Consider the following 20,140-nt stretch of genomic DNA (forward strand, 5'->3'; position numbering starts at 1 on the left):
ACGTGTCTGTGGCCTCATGGCCCTCCCTGGCATCCTCTGGCAGCAAGGGACAGCCACACTGTCACTGTGTGTCACTTACTCCATGGCACCTCCAAGCTCACCTGGTTTTCTTTGCCCCAGCAGGTGGACGGAGGCACCCCAGGCAGCAGGGACATCACTGCCACTGCCCAGGCTGGCACCACAGAGATGACGCTGGTGACCTCAGTAAGCGGGACGGCCTCTGGAGGGGGCAGAGGAACCACTGTCTCCTGTGGTCCCTCTGCTCCAGCAGGGGCAACTGGGGCCAGTGTGCTACGGGGCACCCTGCCCCACCAGGGGTGTCTGTGCAGGGGACCTGCCGTGTTTGCCCCCATGTTGTGTCTGAGCCAACGTGCCCATCTGTTCTTCTTTCAGGATCACAGCACCAAGGCTGGGAAAGGGGCCACAGACCTTCGCTCCCTCTCACCGGTGAGGGGGGGAACATGGTGCCACCAGCCAAGCCAAGACTTGGGGGGAGGGTGGGGGAAGGAAGGCAGCCTTGTGGGGCTGTGAGGAGCCCTTCCCATCTTCCCAGCACTGGCACCCTTGGCCGATATGTTGGCACTGGGAAGAGCAGAAAGATGCTCAGAAGGATGGAGAGCAAGACAGCAGGGGACCTCAGCCTGTGGCCTTTTTCCTGTGCCAGATACACACCTTGAGTATCTGCCTGAGAAGGATAATTCCCCAAAAATACCCGGCCCCTGGTGCAGTGGGCTGCGATACTCCTAGCCCTGGGTGTCCTGTGCGGCCACCCAAGGCCAGACACAAAGTCTTCTGATTCCCAGTGGAGCTGATGGCCACCAACACCCTGCCCAGCAGCAGGCCTTCCTCTGAAAAGGGAGTTCTTACTCCATCACCTTGTTTCAATGGAGTCCAGGCTGGCCAAACACTATATGCTGCCCCAATTTCATCCCTGTGTGCTGCAGGGAGAACACAGCCAGCACTGGGGCCAGAGCACCAGCGCAGCATTCCCAGCCTTCCCAGCCCTCAGCACACACAGCAGGATGAACAGAGCTAGAGGCAACCTGAGACCTGTGTGCTGGGGTGGCCCTGGGGGTAGGTGGGGAAGAGCAAAAAACTGCCATGAGACCCTCTTGCCACTGCAGAGGCCCTTTTTAGGAGCTCTGGGCCTGGTGTACCTGTGGAAACATCTTCCTTTCCCCCCAAAACCTCTTGGTCTAACTGGAAGCACAATGCAGTACCTTTTCCCCTTGCCACTCTCCTCTTCCATGCTTGGCTGAATAGGTACATCCCAATGGGAAGATCCCAGCTCTTCAGGAGCCAGCACTGGGGGCTCCTCTGTGACAGCCCCCTGATCCCACTGCTCTGTGTCCCGCAGATCTCCGGTGGCTCCTCTGGGAAGGAGATGCTCACCAGCATATTCAGTGCCACTGCAGAAACCCTCTCTACTTCCACCACCACCCATGTCACCAAGGTGAGAGCAGCTCTGGAGGGAGCAGCCAAAGGGTCCTGAAAGCCACTGGAATTAGAGGATGGGTGGATTTATATTGTGACTAGTACAGCAGAAAGTGCCCCTCTCCTCCTTACAAGCCAAAAGGGGTGTGCTGTCCCATGGGAATGGGGAGCCTGCACAGTGCCCCGCTCTGAGTGCCCTGTCCGTGGCTCAGCCCTGTGCGCTGCCTGTCCCAGCCAGCCCGGTGTGACCACAGGGGACAGCAGGCAAGGACAGCCAGGTGTCAGGCGGGCATGCAGCCCCGTGTGGGCCATGGGCAGTGAAGGAAACAAGGCTGCAGCAGAGGATCTCACCCATGGCCATTTCATCCCCAAATTAAGTACACAGTCTTCTTCCAGGTAACAATCACAGAATCATAGAATGTGCTGTGTGGGAAGGGACCCACAAGAATCAGTGAAGTCCAACTCCTGACCCTGCACAGAACACCCCCACAATCCCACCATGTGCCTGAGAGTTGTCCAAATGCTTCTTGAACTCATACAGGCTTGGGGCTGTGGCCACTGCCTGGGGAGCCTGTTCAGTGCCTGATCACCCTCTGAGTGAAAAACCTTTTCCTGATATCCAGCCCAAACCTCCCCTGACGTAGCTCCAGCTGCTCCTCAGGTCCTGTCACTGGTCAGAGAGAGAAGAGATCAGCGCCTGCCCCTCAGGAAGATGTTGAAGACCCCAGTGAGGTCTGAGCTCAGTCTCCTCTTCTCTAGGCTAAACAAGCCGAGTGACCTCAGCCGCTCCTGACACGGCTTCCCCTCAAGACCCTTCACCATCCTTGTGGCCTCCTTTGAATGCTCTCTAATGGCTTTTTATATTGTAATGCCCAAAACTGCACACAGTATTCAAGGTGAGGCCACCCCAATACAGAGCAGAGCTCAACGGGCTGGCATTGCTTTGCCTGGTGCCCTCCAGGACACAGTTGGCCCTCATGGCTGCCAGGGCACTGCTGACTCATATTCAGCAAGTGACAGGACAAGAGGAAATGGCCTCAAGTTACTTCAGGGGTGGTTTAGATTGGATATTACGGCAGTTTTTTTCACAGAAAGGTGGTCAGGTACTGGAACAGGCTGCCAAGGGCAGTAGTGGAGTCATCATTCCTGGAGGAATTCAAAAGATGTGTAGCTATGGCACTTGGGGACATGGGTTAGTGGTGGCTTTGGCAGTGCTGGGGTGATGGTTGGACTTGATGATCTTAGAGGGCTTTGCCACCCTAAATGGTTCTGTGATTCTATAAATGATAGCAGAATCTCAGTGAGGGACCTGAGCAGAAGGAGGGGTGCTTGGTACCTGCCACCCAACCCTTTTCCTTCCTCTCACCTGCGGCCAGCTCTGTCTCATTAGTTCTCACCATGCACTAAGTCATGGATAGTGGGAGATCTGCTGAATTACGGGGTCAGTTCCCAGGATGATGCTGGTGTTGTCCCTCCTCACGTGGGCATAGCTACGCCTGCCCAGAGTTGGCTAGTGGCACAGCTGGGGTGAGTGCTTTCTTTCTCCTTGTGCAGACTGTGAAAGGGGGATTTTCTGAGACCCGGATAGAGAAGCGCATCATTATCACTGGAGATGAAGATGTGGACCAGGACCAGGTAGGAGCAGGACACCCTGGCTTTGCCCAGCTCTGGCTGTCCCCAGATGCTGCACCGCATAGTTCTACTTCTGGCTCGTACTTCCTTACTCGTTCTCTCCAAAAACTGACCCTTGAGGCCCCTACCTTTTCCAGCAGGGCAGGTCCCCATGGGTGCAGCAACACCCAGCCCAGCTCCCACAGTGACACAGCAGTAAAGGTCACATCCCAGCGCAGAGCCCAGCGAGGGCATCACCTTTTTATTGTCTTAAAACACATTTCCACGTGCCCTTTCTTTGTTGAAATACTCCAGAGTAACCCAGGTGTTTTCTTTCTTCCACCACAGTCTCACTCCAGGTGATGCCTCTGTGAGAGGAACAAAAAGTGACACAATTTCACGATGAAATAACAGGACTAACAGAAATCTCTAGGGCCATGGGGTCCATTTTCCTGTGGCCTAACCCTTGGGATTTGTTGCTAAGAAGAAAAATTATAAAGTAATTAAAAGGATCTAAATAATTTTAGAATTATAATAATAAATTTGATAATTCTTGTAGATTTTTCTAGTGTTTCGCTGCTGTTCCTTTGCCCAGGCTTCAGTAAGAAGCCTGAGATGAAGCACATCTCTACAGAAAAATCAGCAAGAGAAAGACAGCGCACAAGAGGTCCCCATCGGTGCTGGGCTCCAGCCAGCTTCTGGGCTTCTGCCAGGCTGCTGTGGGTTCAGCTCTGAACCCCTGCATCCTTATCCTCCTGGAGTCCCACTCAGCTCCCTGGGATCCCACTCAGCTCCAGCTGCTTTCTGGTTGTGGTCAGGGTACCCGATTGCAGGGGAGTGAGTATAAATGCTTTAATCCTTTTGTTTTCTAGGCACTGGCTTTAGCAATCAAAGAGGCAAAACTCCAGCACCCTGACATGCTGGTAACCAAAGCTGTGGTATACAGAGAAACAGATCCCTCTCCAGAGGAAAGGGACAAGAAACCTCAGGTAAGTGAAGCTGCTAGGTGTGATTTATATCTGTTGGGTAAGGAGGGTAACTGCTTACATGTCTCTGGTCCCCACCAGCCGCAGGTGTTGGTGTCCCTCGGCACTGAGTGGCAGCTCTTGGCATGGTGGCTCTGGGCATGGCCACCTGGTTGTGGTTAGAAAGTGGATGCTATTCCACCAAAAGGCACCTTGCTCTCCTGCTCAACACCGGGCTCACAGTCATTTCTATGTAAAGAGAAAAGGACCTGCTTGTCCCCCTGGGGCAGGGAGGGAAAGAGGGGACAGCAGCTTTTTTGGATGAGCTGAGAAACTTGGCTACAGGTTCTGCAAAGCAATCCGAAGTATCAGACAAGCATTTCCAAAAAAGAGGTTTTAGTCCCATTCAGATCCCCAGGCTGTGTTTTTACACACACAGGTGTAGGCAGTAGCACCTGAGGTTTGCCCCAAAGCTGTCACAGCCCCAGACGATTTTCTTCAGGGCTTGGGGAGTCCTGCCCCACTCCAAACCCTCCGCTCTGACCCCATTACCCTCCATCAGCTCCTCGGGGATGGCACAGCCACCAGACCCTCATGTCGGAGCAGTGGGAGGCAGGGGTGCGTGGTGGAGAGGAGAGGGAGCCTCACTGCCAAAAACTCTGTGAGGGGCTCTGGCAGCAGCCAGGGTACAGGTGCATTTGGAGAGGCTCCTTGGAAACGGGTATCTCTGTTTCTTTATCATATGAATATTTTGATTGTCAGCTTTTAAGCCTGGAAAAGCAAAGAGCTCCGATGCAGCTGAGAAGGTCAGGAGAGCTGCCTAATTGTATGTCCTGTCCCACAGTGCAGACAAGCAAGCCCAGACACTCCCTCGTCCCATAGGAGCCACCCAGTTTTAGTTGAATGGCTTAAAGTGAGGGAGCAGTGACTCCCCATAATCACCCCCATACACCAACACCAGCCCAGTGACTGAATGCCTGCTAATTACCAGAGCTCCTGCTAATTAAGTGCAAACTGTGGCCCCAAGTGTTTGCAGTTACTGTCCAGTGCCCTCATACAAAGAGGAACCTTCATGGATTTGCACTCCATGGATTGGCACTCCATGACTGGTCCTTTCCATCTGCATTGTACAGGAATCTTGACCAACATGTTCCTTAAAGTCAACATCTGTATTCCAACCTGGAGAACAGGGGAGAAGGAGCCTTCATGCTGGATTTGTCAGCAAGACATAGACATCCTGGCTGCAATGTTCATGGCGAAGAGACAAAAATTTTTAAAAAAGGAATAGCAAATATATTATATATATATATACATACATACATATATATATATATATATATATATATGAACAGGAAACAAAATGCATCCTTGCACTGCTGCTATATGCTGGAAATGAATAGCAAAAAACACCACCAACAAACAAAGTCAACCCACTGCAGATAAATTGAAGAATTTCATGGATTGGTGATCAAATAAGATTTAAAAAGTAATAATAATAACAATAATATCGGTAACAATACAATAAGCCACCATCTTGCATGTTACATTAAAGGACACACAATCATGAGCTCATTTGTTGCACACTGAATGGAAAGGAAAACTGCTTTGCAACAAAGCAAGAAGTAAGCAAACTGAAGTAAAAAAACACAAGCAGAAGCAAAACTATTCCCCACCTCTGGAAAGAAGAGAGAAAAACTCTGAATTTATGACCATAGAGTTATTTTCCAATTCACAAGTGTCGTTTTGCCCTTCTCCTCATTCCATGCTGGTTCTTCTGCATTTTTTTGGGTTCTGTTAACTCTTCCCCTTCCCTTTCTTATCTTCTCTGTGCACTTGTCCAACCTCTTGTTCTCTGAAGGTATTTAGGAATGGATTTCATTTCAAACAAAGAAAATTATATGTATATGGTTTCTCATCTCTAAAGAACAACCTGTGGGGTTTCATATGGATGTGCATTTCAGTTATGTATATTATTATATATAACAAAGGGGGAGGGAGGGAACAATGCTGAAATAATTCAACAGTGCTGGTAAATATGATGCCGACATTTTTAAATTATTAACTCTTTGATTGACTGTGGTTGGTGTATTTTGAGACTCTTAGATCACACATGGGACTCTGAGTCCTGCAAGAAGAGAACTAAGAAGGTTTCAGCTGCTGCTAGCTGGGGGGGGAAGATGAAAGGGCAAGGGACAGGAATGTCCCTCCAGCTGATCTGCAGTGTATGGTGGTTAGATTTGGAGGGGCAGCAGTGACTCGGAGGGGTAAGGAAGGGGGTTGAGGCTCCAGCTGCAACAGCTGTTGGCAGAACAGTCTCCTGGCCCCAAGCTGGAGCCATGGGATCAGCAGGACTGTGTTCATTGCTCCCTTCCAGCCCACTGAGTCCTGCCAGTAGTGGGGGTGGTTTTGCTTTGTTTCTGGATCCCAGTAATGAAGGTACTTGAGCTTTGTAGTAGGGTCAAAGGCAGAGGGGCTGTTTCTGCCCTGTCTGCCCTGCTACCTGAGGTGTGATGGCAAGGGCTGCCCGAGGCACTTGGGCTGGGGACAGCAATGGCAGGGCCGTGGCAGTCCTCCCCTGACCTGCCTAGGAGTGGACAGTGGAGGGACCATACTGTGTCCATCACTGCAGAGCGTCCGCAGCATCCCAGGCTGGATGGGGGAGCCCAGGCCCTCTGCATAAGCACGTGTGTGTTGAGGAGGTGTCAGTGGAGCTGCTCCCAGCTCAGCCCAGCTTGGCCTTCAGCCACAGGCTCCCCCCATGGCTGCCTTTGGAAGGGGACCATGGACCAAGCCCAGGCCTCTGTACACTGTGAACCAGGCAGTTAGGGTAGACTCAAAACCAAAACCAGAAAGGAAAGGAAATAAATGGGTTTCCTTCTCGAAATTGTCTCTAGCTCCTACAGAAACAGAAGGGCCCATGATTCTGCACCATTTTGCCTTTAGTCTCCTACCCCTCACACAGACCATGCCCAGAAATAGGCATGTTTTGTCAGGTCCTGCCACAGCTTGGACAGACCCTGCTCACCACCTTCACTGTCCCAGGTGGGAGCTGCTCCCTGGCAGTTGCACTGACCGGTTGCTCACCAGGACGTCCCCGTGAAGTCTGTTCTCCTGGCAGAGTGGTTTCTCCTGCAAGCATGGAAGGCATGACCACAAGCAGGTAGGGCTGCCAGCTCTTGAGGGTCTCCCCAGCTTCCAGCCAAGCACCTTCAGCTACTTTTAGAGAGCAGACCCCCCAACCTAAAAAGAGTTAAAGCAGTTGTGTAGGCTACTTTTCTCTCTGTTGTTTTTCCAATGCACCCAAGCCAGCCATGACCACCAATGGCACTGTCAGAGGGTAAGGGGGTGCTGGAGGGCCAGTGGTCTGCCCACTGTGCTGGTGTTCAGCAGCACACAGCATCTTTCAGACATGGAGGAGCCCACCCAGCTTGGACACTGCCCTTGGACACCTCCACAACCCCCTCAGGGCCACTGGGACCCTTGAGACTTGCTTTTGGCGTTGTGCAGAGTCAGGAAACTGAAGGTTCCTGTGGAAGTGAGAGGCCTTACACAGTTAGACTTCATGTGTGCTTGGACTGAAGTGAGTTCTGTTTGCAGTGAGCAAACCCAGCCCCTGGCTCCCACAGCATGTTTATGGGTGGCAGTGTCTAAAACTTTTCTAAAAAAAAAAAAGGAAAAAAAGGAAAGAAAAAAGCTCACTGCTTGTTCCCTGGGTGAGGTGTGGTTTTCTGATGCTCAGCTCAAGCCCACCCATCACTGCGCTCTGTTTTTAATAGCTGGTCACTGCTTGTTTTCTTCCAGGGGCCTTTCTGTTGAAAGGGGTGGGAGACATGAGTGCCTGTTTTTATCCAATCCCACAAATTCATTCTGAACGTGGCCTGCGATTGCATGAGTAATATAACAATAACAATAATAATATTTATTTTTATTTGAGAAGCACCTTACCAACCAGCTGCAATGCTCTGTTGCTCCTTCACTAACTCTCCTTTTCTCTTCCCTTGTTCTCCCTCTCCCCCTTTGATCATACGCCTTTTCAGTGCTCAGTGGTGTATGCGTGTGTGCTCACTGTTCTTGTATTCAATAAAAGTGAAATAAATGTGTTTGATGCTAAATTAACTTGGGGCCTTGGTGACCTCTTTCCTACTCAGAGGATGGAGAAGTGAAGGGAAACCTTGCAGCTGGGGTCACTGCACATGGAAATACAGAACTCTGTCTAAAGAGAAGATCACAAAATCATAGAATCCTCAAATGGTTTGGGTTGGAAGGGACCTTAAAGCTTGTCTTGTTCAAATCCCTGCCACAGGCAGGGACACCTTCCACTAGCCCAGGTTGCTCCAAGCCCCATCCAACCTGGCCTTGAACACTTGCAGGGACGGGGCAGCCACAGCTTCTCCGGGCAACCTGTGCCAGGGCCTCACCACCCTCCCAGGAAAGAATTCCTTCCCAATATCCCATCTAACCCTGCCCTCTGTCAGTCAGAAGCCATTCCCCCTAGTCCTGTCACTCCAGGCCCTTGTCCAAAGTCCCTCTCCAGCTCTCTTGCCTTTAGGCACTGGAAGGGGCTCTAAGGTCTCCCTGGAGCCTTCTCCAGGTGAACACCTCCAGCTCTCCCAGCCTGTCTCCAGAGCGGAGGTGCTCCAGCCCTTGGAGCATCTCTACAGTCTCCTCTGGACTCACTCCATCACTCCACATTCCTTCTGTGCTGAGGACCCCAGACCTGGAGGCAGCACTGCAGGTGAGGCCTCATGAGGGCAAACAAAGGTGGCACCAGGTCAGGAACTGTGGCTGGTGGAGATGGAAGCAGCTTCATGTGGGGGCTGCTGACCCTCACACAGTCCTGTGGGGCAGCAAAGGTACTTTTGAGGTTGCTCAAAATGCAGAGGCAATGTGAGCCGCCCTGCTCTGGGGGACACTGACTCTGTCTGTCATCCTGGGAGGGAGAACAGGGTGCTGCAGATGGTCTGTCCTGCTGTGGGGTCTGCGTGTCACTGCAAGGGTCCCCCTGTGTCTGTCCTGTGGGGGCTCCTGGTCCATCAGACCCAGGCTCTTGTCTGTCCGTCCTGCTGCAGGGCTGGGAGGACAGGGGGAATGGCTGCCAGCTGGGGGAGTGGGACCCGTTTTGGGGTCAGCGGGGAGTAGCCGCCAGGCATGGATGGTCAAGGGGTCAAAGTGGGACAGCACCGGGCAGGGGAGCTGGGGATGGACGGGGGGGAACAGGGACCGGGCAGGGGGGTTAGGAGCCGAGCCCAGGGACAGACGGAGTGATAGGGACCGAGGCAGGGGTGAACGGAGGGACAGGGACCGGGCTGGAGGTGAGCGGGGGATCAGGGACAGAGCCTGGGGGGCAGGATCCAAGCCAGGAGATGGATGACGGGGACAAGTACCGAGCCGGGGGGACAGGGGAACGGGCAAAGGGATGGATGGGGGGAAGGGACCGAGCCGGGGCCGAGTGGGGGGCGCACCGAAGGACACGTGCCCCTGCTCACTGGACACCTCCGCAGTGATCGGCCGGAGAGCCCCGGCCCGGGGGTCGGGCGAGGCCTGGTGCTCTCCCACCGCCTTCCCGGAGCCACCGCCCCGGATTTCCGGGAAGGGCCGCTCCACCTCCGGTTCCGGTGGCGGGGGGCGGCTCTTCCGGCTCGGCTCCGCCCGGCCATGGCGGCCCGGTGGCCGGACCCCGAGCTAGCCCGGCAGCTTTTCTTCGAGGGCGCGGCCGTGGTAGTGCTGGACGTGCCCGAGGGCACCGAGTTCGGCATCGATTACAGTGCGTGGGCCGTGGGGCCGCGATTCCGCGGCGTGAAGATGGTCCCGCCGGGGCTGCACTTTGTGCACTGCAGCGCGGGCAGGGCGGGCGGCGGGCGGGACACGGGGCCGCGCTCCGGCCGCTTCCTAAGCCTGCGGCGCCGCGAGGTGCGGGTGCTGCGCTGGGACCCCGCGGGCGAGGCGGTGCGGCCGGAGCCCCCCGGGGAGGGCGAGGCTCTCCGGGAGAGCCTGCGGGAGCTGGACGCCTTCCTGGGCCCGTACCCGTACGAGACGCTGAAGAAGTGGGTCTCGCTGACCTCCTTCATCAGCGAGGCGGCGGCGGAGCAGCTGCAGCCCGAGAGCGGCGAGATCTGCGCCTTCGCAGAGGTGCTGCTGGAGCCGGCGGGGCGGCACACGCGGGACCGCGCCGGGCAGCACCGGCCGCCGCTCGGGGCCGAGTGCCAGAGCTACGCCGAGGGGCTGGCGAGGCTGCCCCGCATGCGGCCCCGAGCCGGCACCCAGATCCGCTTCACCGAGCTGCCCAGGCAGCTGTACCCCGATGGGGCCACTCCCGAGGAGATCACCCGGCACAGCATGGACCTCAGCTACGCCCTGGAACGCGTGATGGAGCAGCGCTATCCCGGCCGCCCGCTGGAGCTGCTCGGTGAGCACCGCCCGGGGCACACCTACTTTATACCCTTATTTAGGTTGTAGCCCATTTGGGGGTATAAAGTCATGGAGGCTGAGGGAGTTGGGCCTGTTCAGCCTCAAGAACGGACGACTGAGAGGCGACCTCATTGTTGTATGTTAATATCTAAAGGAGTGCCAAGAAGGTGGAGCCAGGCCCTTTTCGGTGGTTCCCAGCAATAAGATGCGAGGCAACAGGCAGAAACTGATACCTAGGAAGTTCCACCTGAATATGAGGAAGAACTTCTTTCCTGTGCAGTGACAGCACACTGGAACAGATTGCCCAGAGAGGTTGTGGAGTCTCCCTCACTGGAGATATTCCAGACCCATCTGGACACAATCCTGTGCCACACGCTCTGGGATGACCCTGCTTGAGCAGGGAGGTTGGACCAGATGCCCCACTGTGGTCCCTTCCAACCTGAACCATTCTGTGATTCTGTGACTGTGAAATGAGAGCTCTGGGATGAAACTTGTGCTTGTTCCCTGGTGCCCTGAGGCATCTCTCTTTGTTGCAGGACAGAAGTTGGTGTAGTTTTTAGCAGCAACCGGGCCTGTTCCAGTTGCCTGGGGAAGAGACCTCATTGGGGTCTGTAGCTTCTTCGCAAGGGGCAGAGGGGCAGCATCGATCTCTGCTCTCTGTGATCGGTGACAGGATCTGAGGGAATGGCTGGGGCTGTGTCAGGGGAGGTTTAGGCTAGATATTAGGAAAATATTCTTCCCCCAGAGGGTGGTCGAGCACTGGAACAGGGTCCCCAGGGCAGTTCATGGCCTTAGAGCTTGAGGAGTGTTTGGACAACACTCTCAGGCATATGGTGGAGTTGTTGGGGTGTCCTGTGCAGGGATGGGAGTTGGACTCGATGATCCTTCTGAGTCCTGTCCAGCTCAGGACATTCTGTGATTCTGTTCTACAGCTCTGTGGTGTAAGGATGTGATGCTGGAGGTCAGGAGCTGTCAGCCTGCTTCTGGGTGCCGTTCTTGGAGCCCAAATTGCCTCAGGTTAAGTCAAAAGCAGCAGTCACAGGTCTGTCATCTGGCACCAGCCTGGCACTTTGCCTGTTAAGTCAATCTCTTGAGGACAGGTCTTACAGAGTCCTGTGAGTGCTGAGTGGGGCTGAACACCCCCAGATCCTTGTTCCTGATGTGTGGGGAGGGGATATGGTTCTCCCAGCCAGTGGTGCCCGGTGCAGCGACTAGTCCCTACCAGGCTGGCACAGTGGCAGCTCAGACATGTGTGCTCTGTGTACTGTCCGTGTGCATGTGTGTACTCTGTGTTTGCTCCGTGTGCTGCCAGAGACTTGCCATGACAGCGTCTGGGCTGTGCCAGTGCTGTGATGTGGAAACCCCCTCAGCCAGGGCTGCATCTCCCAGGGCTCAACTACTCCCCAGCCTTTTATACAACCTGTGATGCAAATAAATACTGAAGCTGTGGAGGTCCTGGAGTGGGGTTTTGTTCTGTAGTAGGATGGAGGGAGAAGCCCTCCCAGCTTTACAGCTGAGGCTACTGAGCTTTTGTTTTTCCCTTCTGTTTTTTCTCTGTTAATGTTATACAATTTATTCTTTTTCAAAATTATCAAAGACAACTGTAGAATAAACAATGAGTTACCATAGGAAACAGTGGCAAAATAGCTGATGCCAAGCATCCAGTGAGATGGACTGTGGGTCTTAATTCAACAAGGCAAACACATCTGTGAATGTACTGCTCAGTGTTCCACGGCAGTGGCATTTGCAGTCCCATGTGGCTCTGGACACCCAGGCTCAGGAGGACTGAATGCTCACAAAATAACAGTAAGGTCTGGCTCACTGTTTGGGTTTGTAAAGTCCTGTGAAGTCCCTCTACAGTGATGATAATCACAGTTACAGGTGACCTACCCCATTCTTCTTTGAAGAGCAGAGCATCAGCAAATGATCAGTGTTTAGAGTATCAGTCACTGCTGGCAGGATGTGCAAAAGTCAAACCGGCACTTATCAATCATTTACAGAGCTTTGAGGAGGACACATACCTTCAATATCTGTCTTATGTGTCTTTTGTTTTCTGAATCCACACAGGTGAGCTGCAGTTTGCTTTCATTTGCTTCCTCATTGGGAACGTGTACGATGCCTTTGAGCACTGGAAAAGACTCCTGAACATCCTGTGCCGATCTGAAGATGCCATAGGGAAGTACCAAGACCTTTACATCAGTCTCATTTCTGTGCTGTATCACCAGCTCAATGAAATCCCAGCAGATTTTTTTTGTGGACATTGTCTCCCAGGACAACTTTTTAACCAGCACGTTACAGGTACATTTGTGACTGTCCCCTGAGATACAGGAGTGGGAAGCAGGGCATACAGGGTATCAGAGCAAATCTGGGGAAGGGCTGCAAAAGGAATCAAGCTGCTGTTGAGCTGTGTGGGAGATAGTGAGCCTGTCTAAGCACACAAGGATTTTCTTTTACTTTTTCCCTATGTTATTCATTGAGAAATGCCATTTGCTTCTCATCTCAGCATTTGGTCTGCTCAGATTATGCCTTGAAGAGCCTAATGCAGTGTAAAATTGAGTTTGGCAGGGAGAGGAAATGTTGCAAATAGTTCTGGAAGCAACGTGCCACAGTGCCATGGGTTTGGAGTTCTGGACTGGCACATCTAATTCAACTGGACTGCACCAGCAACTTGTCCTAGAAAGTTTTAAGACCTTTGCCTACATTGAGCTAAACAGCTTCAAGAAAGGCTGAGCAAGTGCAAGATGATGTCTGTGTATTTTTGCCCAAAGCCATTCATTCTTTAAAAACAAAACCAACAAACCAACACTAAAAACTTTTGCATAAAGGACTGATGATGCTGATTTTTGAGCAGCTTGAATGGTTTGCTTAGTATGCAGGGAAGCTGCAGCAAAACTTGAGCTTAGGGCAGTGATAGTATTTTAGAAGATTTTCCATTCCAGTTAGCCTTAAGCAAAGCTAAAGATTTCCTGTAGTCAAGTTCTTATCCAGAGGGAATTTATGATTATTCCAACATGCAGCAGATGCTGCTTCTGCTGAGACAGGCAGGGACAAATATGTGATTCAGCAGTGAAACCAGTTACTCCCACTGGCTGTGACCATACTGTGACAGTGCAGCAAATTGGCTAAACAAAACTTAGTTTAAAAAAAAAAGCCAAACCCAGACACACTGATGAAGTTCATCAATGGAAACAATCCCTGCAGTAATTAGGGGTAGTAGTGCTTCAAGTGCTTGATGCTTGATGCCTTCTCCTTTCCCAGAAAGCAGGCGCATTCCTCTCCTTTTAACTCCCAAGTTCTTGCTATAGATTTGGGGAGGGTTGAGGGTGTTTGGTTTTAATTTGCTGGGTAAAATGGTATGGGAAACATTGCTTTAATCAAGTGACTTTTGAATTTGGATTCTTACAAGTCTCACTTTTTTAATTAATATTTTATTTCTCTTGGTAGATTTTTTCCGTCACATTACAGAACTGAAAAACCCAGCTCTGTTTGCAGTACACTCAGAGCAACTCTGTGCATTGTCAGCTTACAGTACTACAAATAATATGTCACCCAGCCATTCTCTCTATCTGAGGGGAATTTGGGAAGCACCCTTATTGCTCGTTATCTTTCCTTTTTGGCTGCCTGAGTCTCGTCCGCCCCTGAGTTCCATCAGTCTGTGTTTTTCTTCAGCAGCAGAAGCTGTGCTGGCACAAGGGACCACCCTTAAGCCTTGGCAGGAGTCATCAATTCCTAGTGACAAAGAACAACTTTGTCTTGCTAAGTGAGCCTCTCCTCGCTCAAAGTTCTCTGCTTCTCTGCTCTCCTGGGATTTCCCTGGAATAGTGCAAGGGAACCCCTGGGACTTGCCTTACCCAGTCACTTGGCACACACCCCTCAGAGTTGACTGGCGTGGGCAGGTGCGCAGAGGTGTGTGGGGAGGTGTGTTGTGTGTGGAGCTCCTACTCAGCTCTGAATACAGCAACTTTTTATTTTTGGAGTTTGATCCAAGGTGAGGAGAATACAGCACAACCACCACTGACTGTGCAGCCCTAACAATGTTTAAAGAAAAAAAGATCTTGATCAAATAGCTAATTTAATGTGCAGTTCATTGAGGAGAAGTGGGAAATACAATCTTTTAATGTTTTTTCTTTAACAGCAGCCTTGTTGTGTACAAGTTCTTTTAGAAAGAGGTAATGTCATGGTACAATGAACAAGGAAAAGACAAATGATCATTCACAAAGCAGCAAACTTTGCTGCTTGTTGTCAGTGTTTTTTCCAGCTGTCAGTAGCGCTCTCCCAAATATGAGGCTGCATTTTCCCCAGAGGAAATTTCTTCTTATGGAAATTAATTCTGGGTCACAAGTTCAACAGAGGAGCAGAAGCAGGTTGATGAGAGATGAACTCGGGGGCTAAATGCCCTGTTAATCTTACACAGATACTTTCACTCTCCAGGTGCCAACCAAAGCTGTGAATCTGTGACATGTTAATACATTTGTTCTTGGATGATGGAGTGGAGAGGTTAGTCCAGATTTCAGTGCCCTGTCCCCAAGGCTGTGCTGGGGATAACTGGACTTTTTCCAGAGAGCTCTCATTCCTCTCTTACCTTCAAGGTCTTTTTATTGAGTTTCCTCTGTATCTAAGGTGTCGGTGATACCATATTACAAAATTACTTGGAGAGATCTCTAACCATGGAAACAATGGGTACAATTACCTGTTGGCCTTTTGGACACATGCTGGAAAATCGGCTACTGATAATGCTTTTTTTTTTTAATTCCCTCTGCTCGGACATTTTCCTTAGCTCACACTTAAGCATATTTCAGAATTCCATAATACAAATTCAATTACATGCATATACGTGCTTCAAACAGAGTTCTTACCTGAGTGCACCTACTCAATGTCGTGAAGGCAAGATGGGATGGGTTTGGGGCTGTGAAATCAGAGGTGTAGGCTTTTGGTTAGCTAGCTCCAAAGCAGGAGTGGTTTCAGGTTGGTGCGTCCCTTGCCAGTGGCTTAACCTGACTCTCTTCCTGGTGCTCCCAGGAATGTTGATGATGTCCTTGTAGGAAAGAGATGCCCAGCTGGTGCCATAGCTGGGCTCTTTGTGACCTCTGCTTTTTCTTTTAGGTGCTCTTTTCCTGCATGTGCAGTGCTGCTGTTGATGAGACTCTAAGGAAAAAGGCTGAAAAGTTCAAGGCTCACCTAACGAAGAAGTTTAAATGGGACTTTGAGGCAGAGCCTGATGACTGTGCTCCTGTTGTGGTGGAGCTGCCTGAGGGTGTGCAAGTGGACTGAGCCAAATGCTCCCTTGGCAGCAAACAGCTTTAAAAATAACTCATTCCTTCTCTTCTCCAGCCGTGCCAGCTTCCTGAATGCAGTTTCTGAAGCTAATCTTCTTTCTGCTGTAGAACACGGGAGGATGCTGAACTTTGCAAGGAGATCAGAGTTATTGGAGGAGTTTGAGAGTTGTCACATAGACACCTTGGTTTTTTCCCCAGCTCCTCTGTAACAACTCCTCATAGAATACAAATTCAATACAAATTCAAAGAATCATTTAAGTTGAAAAAGACCTTTTAGGATCATCAAGTCCAACCATAAATCTAACACTGCCAAGATCATCCTGCACTCAGCTGACTGGGCTGGTGTTACAGGGGTGTGATGACAACTGTTTCGCTACTGTGTCAGGTGCTCATGCTGCTCGCTGTGATTTGTCTGTTGTGGAAGAGGACTCAAAGCCTCAGCAAAATTCCTCCCATTGCATACCCCTAACACTGAAGTATCTTATTCCTCCCATTCTGTTAAAACCTTTTGTATTTACTGCTGATGCTCTGTTTTGCCTGAGGTCAAAGAAAGTGAAGTTTTGTGACAAGAAATAGTTATTGGACTGTAGTCACCCAGGTCTTGAAGAACAGAGCCAGCAAGATTTAAAGGTCAGATTTCCACGTGAACTGGAGCCTCTATTTTGTTGTAATTGGAAATCTTATGTATTTTCCCTGGTGACAGTCTCTTCTTTGTCCCCAGTTCCCAGGGACAGGCTGTAAGAAGCTTGCGTTGTTTCTGCAAACCTGCCCAGGGTTGTACCAGTCAGTTGTTACTTCCTTGGCTGTCACCCTCAGGAATTCATCTGTGTGCATGTTGAACAGGATAACGCTCTTTGTTAGTCTTTTGTCGTTCAAAATAAATCTCAAAAGAGCCTTGTCTACAGAAAACATGTGAATGAATGGGGTTTAGTTATTTAGTCAAAGCTTATAGTACAGTGACACTGCCTTCCCTTCCTCATTGGGCTGTCCAGTGTCCCTGCAGTTGATCTATTACATCCAAGGGTGGAAGAGGATACACGGTGTGGCAGAAAGCTCAGTGTGTTCTTGGGAAGAAGGTGTGTGACAAAGTGTTTCCAGATCATCAGGAAATTCCCTCAGGGATGGGCCACTGGAAGCCCTCGTTGCTGCTGGGGGCCTTTCCCTCCTTCCCGCAGGGGCTCTGCACTCCATTCCTGTGGTGTCCAGGTCTATCTGAAATGGATTCTGGATTGACCACAGGCCCTATGGGGAGGTTACTCTAATTTGGCAAGTTACTCTAGTTTCTTCTTAAGTCTTCTTTTCCATGCTTTTTTGTCCTTAACATCTTGAGATCTTTTGCATGGCAGTGTGACTGTGCTCTCCCTGCCTCCTTGCTCTCTGTTTGGATCCACAGGCAGAGCTCTCTTTCAGGTTGCTCCCAGTTTTGATGGACGAGGCCTTTTTTGGTTTGTTGGCTCTTTGCACTGCCCCAGTGACTGGTTCTGGTGCTTGGCAGCAGAACACAGATCCCTGATGTCGGTAGGGAAGGGAGCAGGGAGCCTGGGGCCCTGCCTGCCTGGAAGGGAGAGAGGAGCAGTGCCCTGTGGCTGCATAGGGCTGGCCAGGCAGTGTCAGTGGTCACAGTGGCCTGGCAATGCTTCACTGCTTTGCTGGACAACGATTTGAGTATGTGTTTGTTAAATCTCAAAACTGCTAACTGAAAATTAATTGTTTATAGTGGTCAGGTTTCCATGATGAACTACACTTTTATCAACTGAGAAAAGAGAATGTAACTGTACTTCCATTGTGGGTTTTTTTCTTTTTGTTAGATGGTAGTAGGGACAGCTAATCCCAGAACGGCTTGGGTTGGAAGGGACCTTACAGACCATACAATCCCACCCTCTGCCATGGGCAGGGACACCTTCTGCTAGACCAGGTTACTTCAAGCCCTATCCAACCTGGCCTTGAACACTTCCAGGGATGGGACAACCACAGTATCTCTGGATAATCTGTGCCAGGGTCTCACCACCCTTACAGAGAAGAATGTCTTCCTAATATCCCATCTAATCCTGGCCTCTGTCAGTTTAAAACCATTTCCCCTTGTCCTGTTTCTATCTGCCCATATAAAACATTGCTGTCCCTCCTTTTTATAAGCCCCCTTATATCTCTTATTATCTCTCATTATTATTTCTTATTAGACCACAAAACAGGTGGGGAAGAGCCAGGCCATGGGGACACTGTCCCTCTGTTGGACAGGACACAGAAGCAGCGAACTTTCAGCTAAATGCAGGTTGGGATGTTCAGAATCCAACTCCATTACATGACTCCGTTGCATACTTTGAGGGAAAAGGGAAGCAGGCACATAGGAAGCAACTTGTTGGTTGTTTGCAAAGGGGGGGGAGGTGTGTATAAATTTGGGAGGGAAAAGAGGGCAGTTATTCCTGTTGGAGTCATCAGGAAGGAGGCTATAAAAGGCAAGTGGCAACATGTAATATTGGGATATTTTCTTCCCCTTCTATAGCCTTAGGCCAGCTCTGATGCTGCCCCTTCCTCCAGCTGAGGTGTGTCATTATCAGAAAGCAAAAGAGGGATTGTGGTGTGTGTAAATACACCTTGCTGCAAGCTAATGAAGTGTAATTTGTGATGTGTTTGCAGCTTTGTTTCAGCACTGAATTCAGGTCAGGACATGCAGCTTTCCCTGTGTTGTGCAGTGGCACTGAAGCATGAGGTACATTGGACTCCTGCTTCTGTGGAGACTTGTCCAGTTGCCAGAGCTGTGTCAGTGAGGAAATCGGCATCATTCCTGCCCTGTGACATGTGCCTTCGCTGCAAATTGGATTGGAGCAAGGGCCCTGTTCAGCCCCAGGTGAGGCTGATCCCTTGGGAACCAGCAGGGGCATGAGCTGACCACTGGGCACCCCCAAAGCTGCACTGCACCCTGCTTTCCCTGTGCAAAGCCCAGAGTGAGTGCATCGAACCCAGAAAACTGCTCTTCCATTCCTGTTCGCTGTCCCCACGGGCTCAGTGACATTGGACAAACCAGAGTTTTCAGTCTCAGGGATAATTTTCCTGTGTGGGGCCTCTGTGTTGTCCGGAGGGTTGCTTCTTGTTTCATTGACCCTGCAAATTCAAAAATTAGGAATGTGCTGCCTGAGGCTGTGGGAAGCTGCCTTCCTGTCCCAATATTGCACTACTCCCTTTTTTTTTGTTAGGAAGAGAAATGGCACATCTTCCTCTGATAGTTCATGTGGCTTCATTTGTGATTTCCACTGCCTCCTGCCCACTGCCAAAGCAACAACCAGACCACTTCTGTCTGCTTTCAGGTGGATCGGCACCAATAACTCCACCATGACACTGGATGACATCTACAGTGTAGTTCTGCAGCTCAGATTGGGTTTGTGGCAGCAATGCCTGCAGACCTCCAACAGCACCAATTTGTGTGCTGTTAGATGTCACCCAGAAGTGTGCTCTAAATGCAAACTAAAGGTGCAAGAGGGCAGGTGGGAAGGTGTAGAAAGTGATCAGTAGCTTGTTAGTACTGTACTTTTAAATCTGAAGTGAGCCCAGGGCTAATGGTTATTTGAACTAGCAACTCTTCATTGGGGCTTTCGCTTTTACTGCTCAGTGGTGAGTTGAATTTTTGATTCTTTGCTCAGTGTTTTCTCATGGTAACTCTCCCTGTCTCTCAGCATTGTGGTTCAGCTCAGGTCTTTTTCTGCTTTTATTAGGTTTTTCTGTTGTTTGTTACTATTGTACCCTTATTTTTCTAATCCAGAAATAACTTGGTAGATATCCATTTGTGCTTCTAACAATAACGAGGAGGTAGAGGTTTTTCAGGGTCTCTTAGACACACACCACCTTTACTTGGAGCAACATTTATTTCTGCTACTGCTTTGGCAGCTGGACGTAGCCTATACTCGCTGCTGCAGATGGAGTGGCTGGCACCGAGCTCCTGTAATATGGAAAAAGGTGGAGTGGAATGCCTTGATTCCTTTCTCTGAAAAAGGAAATCATCTTCCCCTGCAATTGCTGTTTATTGTCAAACAGCTAGGACAGTGGCGTGTTCTGCAGCCCTGTTACTGTAAAAGGGATGTGTTGTGAGTGGTCATTCCTTCCCAGTGTGCTCAGCTATTCCATAGCCAGTTCTGCTCCCCTCTAAAACTGTGCACCTCCTGTCCTGATGTGGGCTGGGACACATTTGGGATCACCGGAGTCTGTCCCAACTGGTGTACAAGCCCCAGAGTGGAGCTGGAGTAGGTATTGGGGGTTGCTCCGTAGAGCATGGGCTGTGCTAGAGCCTGTAGTTAATGCACAGGAGACACTGACTGTGCAGGAGCCTCATTAGGAGAATGCAAATGAGATGCAACGCAGGCTCAATGCAAATAAACTCCAAATGGGTTAATCAATAGCAGGAAAAATTCATATAGCAGGCTCTCAGAGCCATTGCTTTCGGTGTGCTGGTCCAGC

The 20,140-nt window shown here is 50.6% G+C and overlaps 2 protein-coding genes across 2 annotated transcripts in view; both read left to right on the forward strand.

Annotated features, from left to right (window-relative positions):
• EPB41L1 (erythrocyte membrane protein band 4.1 like 1) overlaps positions 1-8,123 on the forward strand; it is a 67,757-nt gene extending 59,634 nt beyond the window's left edge. The window contains 6 exon segments of the mRNA XM_032705287.1: positions 121-204; positions 394-447; positions 1,358-1,453; positions 2,989-3,069; positions 3,918-4,034; positions 7,053-8,123. Coding sequence (XP_032561178.1) covers positions 121-204; positions 394-447; positions 1,358-1,453; positions 2,989-3,069; positions 3,918-4,034; positions 7,053-7,082 — 462 coding nt within the window. The 3' untranslated portion in view covers positions 7,083-8,123.
• Positions 8,124-9,634: 1,511 nt separating this feature from the next.
• On the forward strand, positions 9,635-16,605 carry AAR2 (AAR2 splicing factor). The gene is given in 4 exon segments (XM_032705138.1): positions 9,635-10,416; positions 12,486-12,664; positions 12,666-12,716; positions 15,522-16,605. Coding segments are annotated over 4 exon segments (1,149 nt in total). The 5' UTR covers positions 9,635-9,665; the 3' UTR covers positions 15,690-16,605.
• The last annotated feature ends 3,535 nt before the right edge of the window (positions 16,606-20,140 follow it).

Source organism: Chiroxiphia lanceolata, chromosome 17 (assembly GCF_009829145.1).
Source record: "Chiroxiphia lanceolata isolate bChiLan1 chromosome 17, bChiLan1.pri, whole genome shotgun sequence".
NCBI classification, from domain to species: Eukaryota; Metazoa; Chordata; class Aves; order Passeriformes; family Pipridae; genus Chiroxiphia; species Chiroxiphia lanceolata.